The sequence below is a fragment of the Pomacea canaliculata genome, linkage group LG7, assembly GCF_003073045.1.
Source record: "Pomacea canaliculata isolate SZHN2017 linkage group LG7, ASM307304v1, whole genome shotgun sequence".
In the NCBI taxonomy this organism is placed as follows: Eukaryota; Metazoa; Mollusca; class Gastropoda; order Architaenioglossa; family Ampullariidae; genus Pomacea; species Pomacea canaliculata.
This window is the reverse complement of record NC_037596.1, coordinates 24,851,630-24,867,794: the sequence shown is the minus strand read 5'-3', so window position 1 is coordinate 24,867,794 and position 16,165 is coordinate 24,851,630. Positions and strand designations below refer to the sequence as shown.

The 16,165-nt window shown below is 37.2% G+C and overlaps 1 protein-coding gene across 3 annotated transcripts; it reads right to left on the bottom strand.

Annotated features, from left to right (window-relative positions):
- Nucleotides 1-906: 906 nt before the first annotated feature.
- Nucleotides 907-14,408, bottom strand: LOC112569462. Of its 3 annotated transcripts, none has more exons than XM_025247253.1 (8): nt 14,271-14,408; nt 12,702-12,932; nt 6,028-6,297; nt 4,507-4,824; nt 4,038-4,157; nt 2,834-3,259; nt 2,309-2,415; nt 907-1,984 (listed from the first exon to the last, which is right to left on the bottom strand). In XM_025247253.1, the coding sequence occupies exons 1-8, from the start codon at nt 14,356-14,358 to the stop codon at nt 1,928-1,930; spliced, it is 1,617 nt and encodes a 538-aa protein (XP_025103038.1). In that variant the 5' UTR covers nt 14,359-14,408; the 3' UTR covers nt 907-1,927. The 3 variants fall into 3 exon arrangements, with proteins under 3 accessions (XP_025103038.1, XP_025103039.1, XP_025103037.1); XM_025247254.1 differs by lacking the exon at nt 14,271-14,408 and adding an exon at nt 13,154-13,313; XM_025247252.1 differs by lacking the exons at nt 12,702-12,932; nt 14,271-14,408 and adding exons at nt 7,203-7,436; nt 8,720-8,855.
- Between the last annotated feature and the right edge of the window lie 1,757 nt (nt 14,409-16,165).

Below are 16,165 nucleotides of genomic sequence, written 5' to 3'. Positions count from 1 at the left end.
TTAAACATAATAATTACTGTAAATCTTCGACTACCAAATACTTAATATACATACTTATATACTTTTTTTGAAAATTAGCAACAGTATCCTACCATGTCCAGATTGTTAGCTGTATATACTCTGATAGTGTGTTGTACACGTATGTATGTTATTTATTTTGAATTTTAATTATTTGCTGTTTTTTATTTCAAAACGCTCTGAGCTTATCTATTTCGGAAAAGTGCTATACAGACGACGACGACGACGACGATGGGTGATGATGATGATGATGATGCCGCCGCTACCACCCAGGAGACGACAGGAATCGTCTGTACGTTACAGCACCTCCATGTCAGATAAGTGGATAAAGAAATCGAGAGTAGTTTTGGATTATAGTTTCCCTGCTGTGTGCGAACCATGGAATCAAGTTTAGAAATGTAATACCTTTTCTTCTTTCCCCTATACATTAGAATATAAATATTACTTACTATTTTCTTCTCAGTCTCAGTTGTTTAAGCACAAATCCATGTAGATTTGAGTAGCCGGCCATCAACTTCCATATGGCGCTTGATCAAATAAACTTCGCCTACTTTCAAACATAAGAAACTACCTGCTTGGTTGACCTTTTTGGGGGTTTTAAAGGGAAGTAATCAATATGGGACGAATCCTAAGGGTTCCAGTGTTTTCTCCCTTATATAGTCATTCATTTACGCACAGAATTACAACCAGAGAGAGTAGACATAGGGCTGCACTCTGGTCGCATCACGTTTCAAAGGGACGCAACTGGTCTTAACAAGTAAGGCCAAGGGAGTGCAGCCTCTCTATATCTAGGCTCTCTGATGAGCTGACGACGGCTTTGTAGTTTTTGTTGGTTTGTCTATTTAATTATTTATTTCAGCCGGTATGGTCGCATTTCTTTTTGTCCCTAAGCTTAATTTTGTTTCTCTTGACAAACTGATTGTTGTAAAAGATAAAAGTCATTCTATAACCTTTTCAGGTCGCTGGGGCTATCACATTATGCTCGAGGGGTGCCCATCTCTCCTCTCTCTCTGTCTTACCATTCACAATCTTTTTTGGAGTTAATAACCATTTCCGACAGCTGCGACTCATGGGTATCCAATTGTCTAATTTTACTGGATCTTATGGCAGGGCTCAAACCATTTGGATATTCAGTTTTTTATTCTATCTTCAATGTCTTACCGGATTTTTTATTATTATTATTATTATTATTTATTATTATTATTATTATTATTATTATTATTTTCATTTATATAGTACCATATAACAGCCTTATGAGAAAGCTCAAAACACTTTACAAATAACAAAAATTATAACAAAAATAAAAAATAATCATGATAGGGAGAAATTGAAGATACCAACAAAGACGACAGGAAAGAACGAAATGAAGGCGTGAAATGGAAAAAAAAGTAGTTTTCTCCAATGAAAACAGAACGAACACAGTTCTCCGTTATCCGTCACGGGTATGAAACTAGAAGAAATACATAAACTACGAAAAAAAGTTCCTGTAGCTTTCTAATATTTTCTACATTCAAAACAGAAAGATAAAAGTGCTTTAAAACATTTATTATTTGTCTTCTGATTTTTTATTTAGGAATTAACAACAGCAAAGTGTGTAGGTAGTTTGGAACAGTCACAAACTGTTGAAATGTTTGCATTGATTCTGACTGCCAGGGGAGAAGTCAAAAATGTGGTAAGAAATGTATCTTAAACTGCCACAAAACATACCTCATTTTAAAAAAAGGACCAAGAAGAGTTATCAACACACACATGTGCAGGTCCGGTTCTATCATCAGGAGGGGGAGGGGGCAAAACTTGCTGCTGTTTTGTTTTTATTAACCGATGAATAATGTTTTGTTAAACAAAATTAAAATTAGTCTTTTGAAGGCAGTAGCAATAGTGAATAGTACTGATTCCTTACGCCAGTGTATTACGGTCGTTTGAGTTTATCATATAAATTCCATTCTTCATTCCATGTCGCATTTTTCTGAAATTTGCAAAAAATAATTCAATCATCACGTCAGCATTAAGGTGTAAGATATAAGACATATAGTTATATAAATTGTAAAAAATGTGTCCATTAATAGCTTCTTGCCTGTAAATTAAAGACAGATGTGTGCCTACAGTTTAAAAAGATGTCACAATAGGAGAAAAGGACAAATTTAAAAAAATAAAACAACTTAGTCATAATGAAGCCACAATTAGTACTAGATTGTGAAAAATAAATACCATCAAATCACATTTCATGCACTGCATATTGTCTTTCTTACACTGTTCTATTAATTAGGATAATGACAAACGATTAACTCACGTCTGCTGATGATGAGCCGACTGAAGATTGTAGAGGAATGACATTGTCATAATCGTCGGCTGTTCTGTGAACACATGCCCTTGTTGACAAGCAGGTGTTTTCCACAGCTGTGGACATAAAATCTTCACTATTCTTAGGCAACCGTTACTGGTCATCTAAGATAAATACGAACTCCATCTATTTTCATTTTTTAAATGCAATTTCCGGACTCTCTTCTTCTATCGCTGTATGTTTCTCTCTTCCTCTCACACATGGATAAGATAAATAATACAAATTACATATAGAATAAACAATATAATTAGAAATTTAAAAGATTGTCTATATATATAATAGACGCTTAAGTTTTGCTTTTACCTGTTATTGTATTTGTAGCCCTTTTGTTGTAGAGATAATTTTGCTTTATTTAATAAAATTGTTTCTTTGTTTAAAATTCCTTAATTAGATGTTGACTATAAGAGTGTGTATTTTTGATTAGCATTAATGTTTTATTGATAACAATTTTGACATATACATGTATATATATACCTATCGTTGTTGTTAAAATGTTTAGACGATGAGATGAATCGTCTTCCTCAGGTCTGACGACTTCAGTGTACAGGTAATTATCAACTTCGGCCGAAAGCTGCATTTCTCTTCCTTGCCTAATTCCTGATTGTGTTAAGTTCTCATCCATTCTTTCTTCTGAGTCAATACTAGTTTGAGACGAGGGGAAAATGTCACATGATTCGAACATCCCACCTTTCTTGAGAACTGTTAATGTCTTCTTGAAAGAATCTTTTTTCATTTCACTTTCTCCTTGAAGCATTTTAGAAGTACTTTCCTCGATATTCTCAGTTTTGCGTTTGAACTGAACTTCTATTTCATCAACTTCTTCATAATCTGGACTTGAAGTATTAGGGGTTTGGAAAGAGATGCCACTCTGTTGGCATGACTCCGTCGTCGAGGCCAATCCTTTGGACACATGTATAATCTACTGAATACAGCATTTAATTAAACATTTTATACACCATTTGTCACATTCTGTATTGAACGGCAGCTATCCATATAACTTGTGCATACTCTGTGCATTTTTGTAAATACTTACATATCAGAATCGACTAAAAGCACACATCTTACAGGCATCTGAAGAATAAAATTCAAATTTATATCACTGAAAAGGAAAGAAATGTACCTTCAGACAGATTTTGCAAGGGTAAAAAGATCCGCTTGTTTCTAGCTGACTCGGGTTTAGATCACAGAACATAGAACTTAGAAAAGTAGAGAACTTGTCTCATAAAATCGTAGACCATCAATAAGATATCGTTTCATGTTCACATTCAAAACTCCCTCAGCCTATGTCACTCAGTCCCCACAAGGTGGGAGTATTTGTTACCCCTTATTTAAGATAAAAGCTCAGTGCAAAATTATTTAACAGATATATTTAGTTTATTAAAATATACTCATTTTTGAGACTTGAAGGAATAACTTCGGATACAGTTCTTTGAACATTTAGAATTCTGTTCTTTCGCGAAAAGGGGAGTGAACGCAGTCAAAGCTCAGAGAATGAGTTAAAGTTCTTCATTACTGTTAGTAATTAAACGAATTGTTTTGATGTTCTTGTACCGACCTCGTTCTTTGGGGTAACATTTGACACAAAATATTTAAGGACATTAATCAGGAATAAGAGATAGGGGTCTTTTTAATATTCCGCGACGAAGCAGACAAATGACAGATCTTTCACACATTATACCTTTCTTTCTTTCCTTCCATTTCACTTGAGCTGCAGCGGCGATGCTCACGAAGATAATGGCAAAGAGAACAGCGAGTAGTGCGACAGTGATACCGATTCGAAATGCTCCAGAAAGTTTTCCTATATCGAAACAAAACTGATTATAGTAAAAACAAGAAAGACAGATAGTACGAAAGAAAGTGTATGTGCATGGGCATGCATAAAAATTTTGTTAGTTATGCTATTTTCAAATTATAATCAGTACAGGTCCTACGTGGTGCAAGGAAATAAAACGCAGGAAAAAAGGAAAGCGGTTCTTAAATGTTTTTCTGTAACAAGTGTACTCACCTGTGACACCTGCGAGCTAATATTTAAATTTTCCTGTTTCCCTTGTAGCATATTTGAATTTAACACTCTACGAAATCTTTATAGAACAGATTACTTATTTAGTGTAATGTGTAGGAAAAAATTTAAAGCAGACAATAATCACCTTTATTGTTGCTGTCCACGAAGACCGTAATATTAGAAGTTTGTGTGTAGAGCTCTTCACTCGGATCCCAGAGGGCGCCACAGACACACACCATGCTATAATTTCCGGCATCCACAGCACCTATGGTCACAGAACTTTGCACAAAGGAACCATGAAATGTGTCCTGTTGATCTTCATGTGGCGGGTCAGAGAAACACGAGAAATTTACTTTCTTTACCAGAGGCTTTCCTCCCGACACACGGCAGTGAAGGTTGTCTCCATTTGACAGCATCTCTCCAACTCTGTACCCGAGTATCTCTGGAGGTTTGACTGGTGGATCTAGGTCCGTAAATATAAAATGAAATTGAAATAAGTTTCTAACAGCTCGAAGATTTTTCAATACCATTGCTGCCGTTTTTAACTCTGAATGTACTCATTCTCTCTCACCATCCATCAAGCTCTTTCTTCTCTGTTCCCCAATCTTTATTTCTTTCATGGGCAGGTAGTTCTTCCCGCAGTGTCTTATGTTTACCTTGTGTGTACATAGTGCATTATCACTGCTCATTTTATGTATGTAGTTATTGATACATGGAGCATCAGTTATTCATTCCATTAGTGATAGGATTTTACAAAATATGTCATCTGGTACTATGCTTTTAATTCATATTTTAACAGTTTCAGATGCTTAGTAAAACGATTTAAATGCATTAAAAGAGCCATAGTACTTCTATATTTTTCTGCGCTGAATTTCCTTAATGGTGAAAGGAGTAGAGCAAATAATAATGAGCTTAACGAAACATGGACAGCATACGAGGGACAGGAAAACAAAAAAATAACATATGGGTTATAAAAGAATAAACAACCGTTCCAAAGGAAGAATAAAATCAAATACAGAAAGCACAAAGAGGAACCAAATAATAAGAACAAGAGCCTAGAGTAGCATAATATTGCAAAAGGAAGGGTGTTAAAAAGGACTAGCATTGTGGGAAACGTTGTTAGGAGTAATGTTTAATGTTTTCAGTGCAAATTTAAAGGATTCAATTGCGGGTAGGTGGTGGATATGGAAAGGGAGTGAGTTCCATTGTTTCGCTGCACAATAACTAAAACTCCTGTGGACATATTGTTGTCTTGGTGACAGAAAGAGTAAGAAGGCGATCATCAGACCAGGAAAGGAGTTGTCTAGATGGGACAAAAGGGAAGAGCAGTTCAGAGAAATAATCAGGGCAGGTGCCAGCAAAGAAATTAAAACACAGCACGGACAGTTTTTACTGGATGCCAGAACTAATGGGAAGCCAGAGCTGAAAACGAAGGAGAGGGATGGTGTGGTCCCATTTCCTGCTCTAACCACCAGACGTGCAGCCGGAGTCTGTACTCTCTGGAGCTTGTGGTATGGGTAATCGGTACTAATCTGTATGTATAGGATAAATAATTTTTTATTTAATGTAATTCGGGCACTATTTTGCAACAATAGCTTAGCATCGTTGCATCTGACCTTTTTAAAGAACGAGCTAGGTCATGAATTACACAAAAGCGTGAGCTTACATGCTAAATTCAACTTGCATGTTTTCTTTCCGATGTTGCCATGACTTCTCGCTGTACATTCTACTTCCTTCCCATCATCCCAAGGCGGCTGTGGCTTCATGACACAAAGTCCCTGCATCGTGTCGTTGTTGGTGCAGGTCACACCGTCCCAGGTATACATGGGAACAGGATTGACTTCAGTTGCCTCGCAGGTCAGTCTAAGAGATTTCGTTCCGTCAGTAATGAACGGATCAGGACCGTGTATCGATGTATGGTGATCGTCTGGGCCATCTGGTTCAAACAATGGAATGATAAAACTTTGTATTTATCTTTGTATTTAACATCAACAGGAAGAAAAAAAGCACTACAGGATCACGTCAGCGGCCCGGTGGCGCAACGGTTAGCGCTGTTAGCGCCTGTCACCAATACAGTGAAGATTGGCTGCCCTGAGTTCATTTCTCGTCTCGGGCATGCTGTTCTTTCTCTGCACGTGGCATCTGTTTACAGGGCTGGCCGCCCTCCGCCAAGGACGGTCTCAAGCCCGGCTGAAAAAGGAGGAGGGTTGGGCGTGGGGCCAGCACCCCCACCCCGTAAAACAAATCCTTGCTACCAAAACATCGACAACAGTTAACTGTAGTCGATGGCCTATGCCCCAGGAGGGGCGAAGGGCCTAAAAAAAAAATAAAAAAAAAAAAAACAGGATCACGTCAGGTACCCAGCATCTTATGCAGTCACCATGAATAGAAAATAGCTCATACAGGTGTGTGTGTGTGCGCGTGCGCGCGCGTGCTTTTTGCGTGCTTGCAAGTTCAGAAAAAAAAAATCAGGAACGTTTTGAGTGATCTGTTACAGGTTACATAGCATACGTTGAAATTATGAAAACAAAATTTAAAAAAATGGAGCCCCATTGCCTAGATTCAACGATGAACCGATCCTTCGTTTTAAAAAAAAAAAAACAGTAATCTGGTGCAAAGGGATATAAAAGAAATATTATCTCGAAAGATTTAAAACAGGATTTAAGCTAGTAAACTCACTAAACTGTAAATTTCATTTAATAAAATCCGAGTGTCACTTTTATTTGATCATATTAACAACCGATTGATGAGTTTCAGTCAACCTTTAGAAAATTGTTTCAAAAATTTTGTGAAAACAGAAAGAAACAAAGGAAAGAGTAAAGACTAGGAAATATCACTCACAAGCCACTTGCAATGTGAAGTTTGCTGTCCTGCTTTGTTTGTCCCAGGCCATGAGACAGGTAAAAACTGTTCCATTGTCAGCACGAGTGATGTTTAGTACTTTCAGTCGACTGCTGTTGGACCTCCCAGGCCACGTAATATGGAGATCAGCACCAATAAAGCCTGCCTTGCAGTCACACTCCAGTGACTTTCCCTCCTCAATGTACTTTGTACCGCAGTCAACCGTGAGGTTTACTGGCGAGTAAATAAGGACAACTGCTGTTAACAGATACGATGACTGGTTTGAGAAAAAAATCTCCAGGTTTACTATAAGATCTGTGATTATAATTCTTATTGTTTGATATTGAATGTGTTACTGAATGATTTTTTTCTGCTTCTTATTTATTTCCTCTTTGGTATCTTCTCTACTCTTTTAAAATTGTGCCCAGGAAAAATGGCGGATGTCCTGCAAGTTTCTCTGACTCCCATAGAGCTTTCTTTTGAGTGAAGTTACCTGTTGGCCGCGTGACATGTCTCTGTCTTCAGTTAGAACCATTTTCTGGGGTATTTGTTTCTCATAGGTGGCAAACACGTTGGTAAGCATAAACTGATCTGCTTTTATCACAGATTAACCATGACTTTGGTAATCCGAACTACAAGCTGTACAACTAGAAATGTTAAACATGTGAAAATAAATTTGCTACATTCACCATCTTTGAGTGTTGTATTCAGATTGATTGATTTGGTTTACGCGCAAAAGAGAAATAGAAATATGTACTCTGTTATATATATATTAGTTGCTGCTGAAGCTGATAGCAAAGTTTCCGACAATTTATAAGGCACCACTCGAAAACGATACACAAATGTCTGGGGATTTTTGATTTTGTATCGGTGGATTTACATTGCTACCATTTTGATGGCCTGTGAACTCATTATGATTTGACAAAGGGACCCTTGTGAGCAGCATAAAATAAAGACTTCCACCCATTTGATCCGTTTTATAACTGGAACTATGGTGTGGATAACATGTTAAGCCTGGATTATAGTTTTTGAAAGGATTCCACCAACCTGGAAGCAACTGTTTCCTACGTATCCTTCACAATCTCATATTGCAATCTATAGACAACATGTTTGCATGTGTATTTGTATTATTTTTTTATTCTGAGCTGGCCCAAAAGGTCGAGACATGGGGCTATATACGTTAACAATTTCTTCATCATTTTCCCGTGGATTTAACAGTAAGCTGGTAGCCATGCCGGACTACTTCCCGCTTTCTTCGAGTGAAGATACAAATGATTGACTTTAAGAAAGCAAAAACTGAGGGAAAGGTGCATACTAATCAATAACAGAAACAAAACAAATAAAGCAAAACAAAAAAAATCAAAGAAGCGTGCAAACACGCAACTAAGTTGGCAATGTATTATAGGATAATTCAGTTAAAATATTTTTATTTATTATAATGTATAGCTATGATAAAATTTCTTTTACACAAGTATAGAAAAGCATTTAAAATTGTTAATATAGTGAAAGAATAATACCTGAACATGCAGACTGCTTCAACCATGACACGATGAATAGAGTAAATATAAATTTTCTCCACATTTTTCTGTTCGATGCAATGTTCATGTAAGCAAGGCAACTGAAGCAACCTCAACTCGTCTGATATTTGATACACTGTCTGGTTGTTTCTTTGTGTGCACAAATGTTATTTGCAAGATTGGCCGCTAACGATAAATGTTTCCTTCTTCCTTCCTAATCTTCGTCTACGGCCAGAGGAAGTTTAGACTACAACCACCTGCTTGCTCCGGATATCGTTCTCTTCAAACATTTCCTTAGGTCCTTACTAAAACTTTCGCAAATCAAAGCACTGCTGAGTTTTTATCAGATCTGTTAAATTTAAAAAATGATTAGTAGAGAAATGTAAAGTTTTTAAAAAATACTTGTTTTAGTTAGTGCACAAAATGACATCGTACTGCATTTGAAAGATTTTTAATTCTAAAATATAAAAAAAAATTCTTGTCAATGGTTTTTGTATGACACTAAGTTATGTTTTCTCCATATTTTTTTCAAGTGCAAAAAGAAAAAAAGTACCTCCGGGAAATTTTCTCTCACTTGATAAATCCATTAATACTGTCTGTACTGTCTATTTAGTAAACTCCTACCTTCTCCTGATGGAGAGGTTCATGGTATTGACGAAGTGTCTTGCCACATGCTACACACACACAGACATGCTTGCACATGCACAGATAAACTCATAAACCCAACTTTTACCAGCTTTTTTATTTTCTCATCCTTTGAAAATCCATGAAAGGATCACGTTGGACATTTGTAAACTTGGACTTCTTACTAAGGTACACAGCAATGTCGACGATCATTTTTTGAAATTACATGAGCCAGCATGGTCGAGGAATGCTTGGCTTAGGGTAAAGGTCACATGCATGCATAATTCTCCAAAAAAAAGGTCGCAGGCAGCCGACGAGAAACATGGGGGTATCCGCTACCCGTTATTAATATATAATATTATCAGTTTGAAAGTATTAAAACGGCTTGATTTAGTTTGTTAACAACATCAGCTCATTCTTCGCAGTTAAGCTAATTACTTAGAATCACGAGATACAGTTCTTTGAACTCTTTCGCGGAAAGGGGAGTGAACCCGGTCAAAACCTATTGCTCAGAGAAAGAGTTATCGTCCTTTATTGCTATTTGTTACTATTTGTTATTTGATTTCCTGTTCTTGCACAGATGTTGTTCTATGCGATCACGTGTGAAATAAAATATTCGAGGATATTTATTAAGCCTCACCAATAAGGGTGAGTTTTACAAACTGACAAACGTTTAGACAATAATTTCATGCTTGACTGCATCGTGCATGTGGTCTTTTAAAGAGCAGACAAATGGCAGATCTTTCACACATTATACCTTCTCGTCTTTTTCTCTTGTTCACTTGAACTGCAGCGGCGATGCTCAGGAAGATGATGGCAAGAAGAACAGCGAGGAGTGCGACAGTTACACTGATTCGAAATGTTCCAGAATATTTACCTAAAGCGAACAAAGCGATTTTGCTTTCATTGTGCAAAATTGATTACAGTAAAAACAACAGAGATATTATCATAAAAGTATATGTGTCTGTCTAAAACTTTTAAACGTTATAAAACTTTTATATTATTAATCGGTACAGATGCTATGTGGTGCAAGAAAATGAAATACAGATAAAAAGGAAAGCAGTTTTCAAACGTTTTCTATAACCCGTGTACTCACCTGTGACACCTACAGAGCTAATGTCTAGGTTGTCCTCCTTCAGTTGGAACATACCTAGATGTAATTGGTTACAAATTCTATATAGAACCCATTGCTTATGTTGTGTAATGTGTAATTTAATTTTAAGAAAGGAAATAGTTACCTTTATTGTTGTTGTGCACGAAGACCGTAATATTTGTAGTTTGTGTGTAGAGCTCTTCACTCGGATCCCAGACGGCGCCACAGACACACACCATGCTATAATTTTCGGCATCCACAGCACCTATGGTCACAGAACTTTGCACAAAGGAACCATGAAATGTGTCCTGTTGATCTTCATGTGGCGGGTCAGAGAAACACGAGAAATTTACTTTCGTTACCAGAGGCTTTCCTCCGGACACACTGCAGTGAAGGTTGTCTCCTTTTGACAGCATCTCTCCAACTGTGTACCCGAGTATCTCTGGAGGTTTTATTGGTGGATCTAGCTCCGTAAATATGAAATAAAACTGAAATTATTTTCTAACAGCTCCATCGCTTTTATATTTCTTACATCTAATGTTTTGTTTCTCTCTCACAATCCCTAAAGCTCTTTCTTCTCTTCCTCCTTGGTTTGTTTGTTTTTTTTTTTAAACCGACGGGTAGTTCTTGCGTATGGGATATGACTATTTGCTTACAGATTCTTATGCTTATCCTGGGTGTAAGGTGTAAATTATATCACTAGATGTGACATTTAAAAAAAGAGGTTATCGTGTACTATACTTTTAATTTATATTTTAAAACTTGCTATGCTTAGAAGAACTATTTTAAGCCCCGATAGCTTTTCTAGATTTTTCTGCACTGAATTTGCAGGGTTGTCCATGGGACATATTTTTCTATCCCATCCCATCCCGTCCCATGGCAATTTATGCCTGTCCCATCCCGTCCCATCCCACGGGATGTTTCCCATGGTATTAACAATCCTATGGACAACACTGAAAACCACTTTTCGGCTTTTGTTCTATAATTCCTGCTACTTCACATACAATAGATGATTCAGAGGAAAGATTTAAATCCTTGATGAATGAAATAACAGTAAATTTATTTTGCAATATCAAGTATCGACTACCATGGGAAATACAAGTGTGTGCTGTCCCGTCCCATCCCATCCCATGGGACGTTTCCCATGGGATTCCCATTCCTATGGACAACACTGTGAATTTACTTTATAGTGAAAGAAGCAGAATCAATATCTGTAATTGGGAAAAATCTGTATGCGCAGAATAAATAATTTTCTAAATGATGCAATTCTGGGACTATCTTGCAATAACAGTCTTTTATATTTAATCCTGATTCTACTTTTAGCGTCGTTTAATCTGACTGCATTAAAGAGAAATATTTCAACGAACTAGGTCAGGAACTTAAAAGCTTGTGCTTACATGCTAGGTTCATCTTGTAAGTTTTCTTTCCGATGTTGACATTGTTTGTGCTACTTCTCGCTGTACATTTTACTTCCTTCCCATCATCCCAAGGCGGCTGTGGCTTCAGGACACAAAGTCCCTGCATCATGTCGTTGTTGATGCAGGTCACACCGTCCCAGGTATACATGGGTAGAGGGTTGACCTCAGTTGCCTCGCAGGTCAGTCTCAGAGATTTCGTTCCGTCTGTAATGAACGGATCAGGAGCGTGTATCGATGTATGGTGATCGTCTGGGCCATCTGTTTCAAACAATGGAGTGATAAAACCTTGTATTTATTTAATACAACCTCAGCAGAAAAAAAAAGCACTACAAGATCTCGGTACCCAGCATCCTGTGCAGTCATCTTAAATAGAAAATAGCTCTTACACGTGTGTGTGTGTGTGTATGTGTGTATACACGTGTGTGTTTATATATATATTTAGATGTGTGTTCGAGAGCGCTATCATGTTGACAAAAAATACAGTTTTTGAGTGATCTGTTACAGGTTACGTCTTGTTTTCTGAATGTTGAAATTGTTAAGATCAAAAAGAAAAATCGAGAACCATTGTCTAGGTCGAACGATGCACCGATTTATCATTTTTTAAAAGAAGTCAGTACTGTGTTGAAAAAGGGTATAAACGAAACATTATCTCGAAAGATTGAAAAGAGCATTTTGCGCAGTGAAATGACTAAACAATATATTCGATTTAATAAAAACCAAGTGCCACTTTTACTCGACCTTGTTTCCTCAGCGCTTGATTCAGTCTCAGTGCATGGAACCTTTACATAAAAAAAAATCCTGAAAACTAACAGAAGCAAAGGAAAGAGAAAAAGGAAACACCACTCACAAGCCACTTGCAATGTGAAGTTTGCTGTCCTGCTTTGTTTGTCCGAGGCCATGAGACAGGTAAAGACTGTTCCATTGTCAGCACGAGTGATGTTCAGTATTTTCAGTCGACTGCTGTTGGACCTCCCAGGCCACGTAATATGATCAGCACCAATAAAACCTGCGTTGCAGTCACACTCCAGTGACTTTCCTTCATCAACGTACCTCGTACCGCAGTCAACAGTGAGGTTTACTGGCGAGTAATAAAAACTGCCGTTAACAGATACGATGACTGGTTTGTGACAGAAACTAAAATATCTGTAATTATAATTCTTATTTTTTCCACGTAGCATGTGCTGCTGAATGAATTATTTTTGTGCTTATTATTCATTTCATTATCTTTTCTACACTTTCAAACCAGTGATAAGAAGGAATAACCGATATCCTGCAAGTTTCTTTCTAGCTTCCGGCTACCTGGCGTCTCTCTGTCTTCAGTGGGAACCATTTTTAAAAGATTTGCTCGGACATTCGGTCTTATAGGTGGCAAACACGTTGATGATCAACTGATCTTCTTTTATCACAAATTAATCATAACTTCGGTGATCCGAACTACGAGCTGTACAACTAGAACTACCAAAGCATCTTAAACTGAAAGTTGCTGATTCGCTACATTTACCAGTTTTGACTGTTGTAATCAGCTTGAATGATTTGGATCACATGTAAGAGATAAATAAAAATTTATATTCTGTAATACGTCATTTAGAAATTGATAGCAATGTTTGGAAAGTTCATAAAGCATAGGGGTTGACGAGACCAACATGCCAGGCTGATGACACAGTTTGATAGCTTGTGAACTCATTATGATTTTTCAAAGAATCATTCTGTAAATATTACCTTATGAGCAGCATAAAATAAACTCTTCCACCTCTTTGATCCGTTTTATGACTTGAACTATGGTGTGGATAACATTTGCAGCCTGGATTACAGATTTTCCAATGAGTCGAGCATACTGGGAGTTGTTTTCGGCTACATATCGTTTTTAATCTCATATATAGACAATATTCTTTTATTTTATGATATTGTATACCTTGTCTGACTTAGGGTTGATTAGCAGTTATTTTGTCCATGGTTTCACCGGTATTTTAGCGTACAAAGCAGTATCACCGGTTACATTCGTACCGTGGTGTGGGACTCATTACTCCTGGTCATTCTGGCTTATTATGCAGCTTTTCCCTGTTTCTAAATGGTGTTCACTATCCGCCAACTGTTACCTGTACTCAAGCAGTTTGCTTTCAGATGCTGCAGTAATGTGACTCAGAAGTGAAAGTAAAAAATGATTGCAAGGCAAGAAAGGAAGGAAGAGGACACGCAAGCGCAAACACAGGGAAAAACATGAGTGAAGTAAGTATAGAAATACACAAATAAAACGAAAAGATAAAAACCAAACAATTGATTTAGAGCTTTAACTATCATTTTGGGATACTTAAGTTAAAATACTTGTGATTATTATAATGTATAATTATGATAAAATTGCTTGCTCTTACACAGATATAGCAGAATCATCTAAAATTGCATGCATTAATGACAATACCTGAACATGCAGACTGGTTCAACCATGATACGATGAGTAGAGTAAATATAACTTTTCTCCGCATTTTTCTGTTTGAAACAACTTTCATGTAAGGATGTTAACTGAAAAAAAATTCATTTGATATTAAATAGCCTGATACTGCCTGCTTGTTTCATGATGTGAGCATATTTAAAGCATTGTTTTCAAGATGTGCCGCTAATGATAAATGTTTCCTTCTTCCTTCCTAATCTTTATCCATGGCAACAGGAAGTTTTAATTAAAATCGTCTCGTGAGTAGAACAGGTTTCTCCACCAACTACCCTACTTCAGTCACTTCAATCTTCTCTCCTCTCTCTCTCTCTCTTTCTCATCTTAATGACAACTGTCAAGTAACATCGTAACGACCATATCTTTGCAGCGTCGAAGAAGAAAACTGATTTTCTTCACCTTCTTTATCCAGTCCTGCTAATCTTATCTGACTGGTTATTAACTGTGAGAGATTTATTCCTTTCCTTTCAACCTCTCACCCCGGCAAGTACTTTCAATCGTGTTGGTTTTTTTTTTTCCCCTCTCTTTCTCATCTTACACAATTAATTAAAACCACACGGACTAGGTGTTTGCTGCTGAAAAATAGCAAAAAAGTGGTTTTCATTTTTACAAGAAGTGTTAGAACCCAGAAGTGTCAAAAGTGGCTTATTAAAATTAAATCCTTTTCGAGAATATGCTTTCCTTCTATGATTAATAAGAATTAGCTTCAAATGTGCCCTTGAATAATGAGGCTTTCCTATTAATCACGAACTGAGAAACTATAGCGTGGTGGTCAACGTATAACGGTAGGAAAGGTGCCCTGCTAATGTTATTGTATAAAAATGATAATTTTGCTCTAACATTATTCTTTTTTTTTTTTAATAAAGCGGCGCTGATTGTTTTAAAGGTATCGCGTTCGAACCTTGAATTTTTAATTTTTGGTGTTTTGTTTCAGGACTTGTCGTCATGTCGGTCAGTTTGAGAGTGTGGCCTGAGTGCTAAAAATCTCCTTTGTTAGTTTGAGAGTGTGATTTCTTGGGGGTTTTACATTTAGATATATAAAGGTGAAAGCCTTGTTTAATGGACGAGAGGCTGTGTATGTGTGTGTGTTTTTTTTTCTGTGCTAGGGTTAAAACTTTATTTACTAAGAGAGGGGCTGTATTAGAGCACCCCATTTGTTGTTGATTTCGAGATGCGTCTGCCGGGTAGCGCGCACCCTTTTTATTTGGTGGAATGTTTACAGGAGAACTACATCAGGTCATAGCTATGGGTGGGTCTTGGAGGGGGAAGTTTTTTGTTTTGTGCTGAGGCCAACTAGTGACACTTGTTCTTTTGTTTTCTCCACAGCCTTTTGACATCTTTGACACATTTTTGACATTTTTTCATCTATATCACCCTTGTCATCTTTTTTTTTATCCTACCTTGTTACATTCTTCGTATCCTCATTGTGATCTTGTCAAATTTGTCATGGTTCTTGTTATCGCTGTGTTTCTTCAATTTCTTCACCTCTACTTCTTCTCCCTTTCCGCCTCTGCGTGTGTGGAGTCTCAACCGTTCTACGTTTCGTCCCTCCTTCATTTCTTTGTTCCGTCACCTTCGTCGTCTGGTCCGGCGTCGTGTGGTCAACGAGACAGCTCGGACTGTGGACCAGCAGAGGGTCCCGGCATGCGCTTATTGTTGTCTTTGTTTCAAAAACTGTTTTACTTGCTTGCAGCTAATAAACAACTTAGTATAAACGATGTATAAAGCTGCCTTTCTTTGTTTCTTGTCATTTCTCTCTCCCTCTCTTTTTCCTTCTCTCCCTGTCCCTTGTTTGTGAGACAACATCTGTGTCAACTTGGTGAGAAATTGTTTACTGATAAACAGAGTTTATCATTAAAACTGTTCTT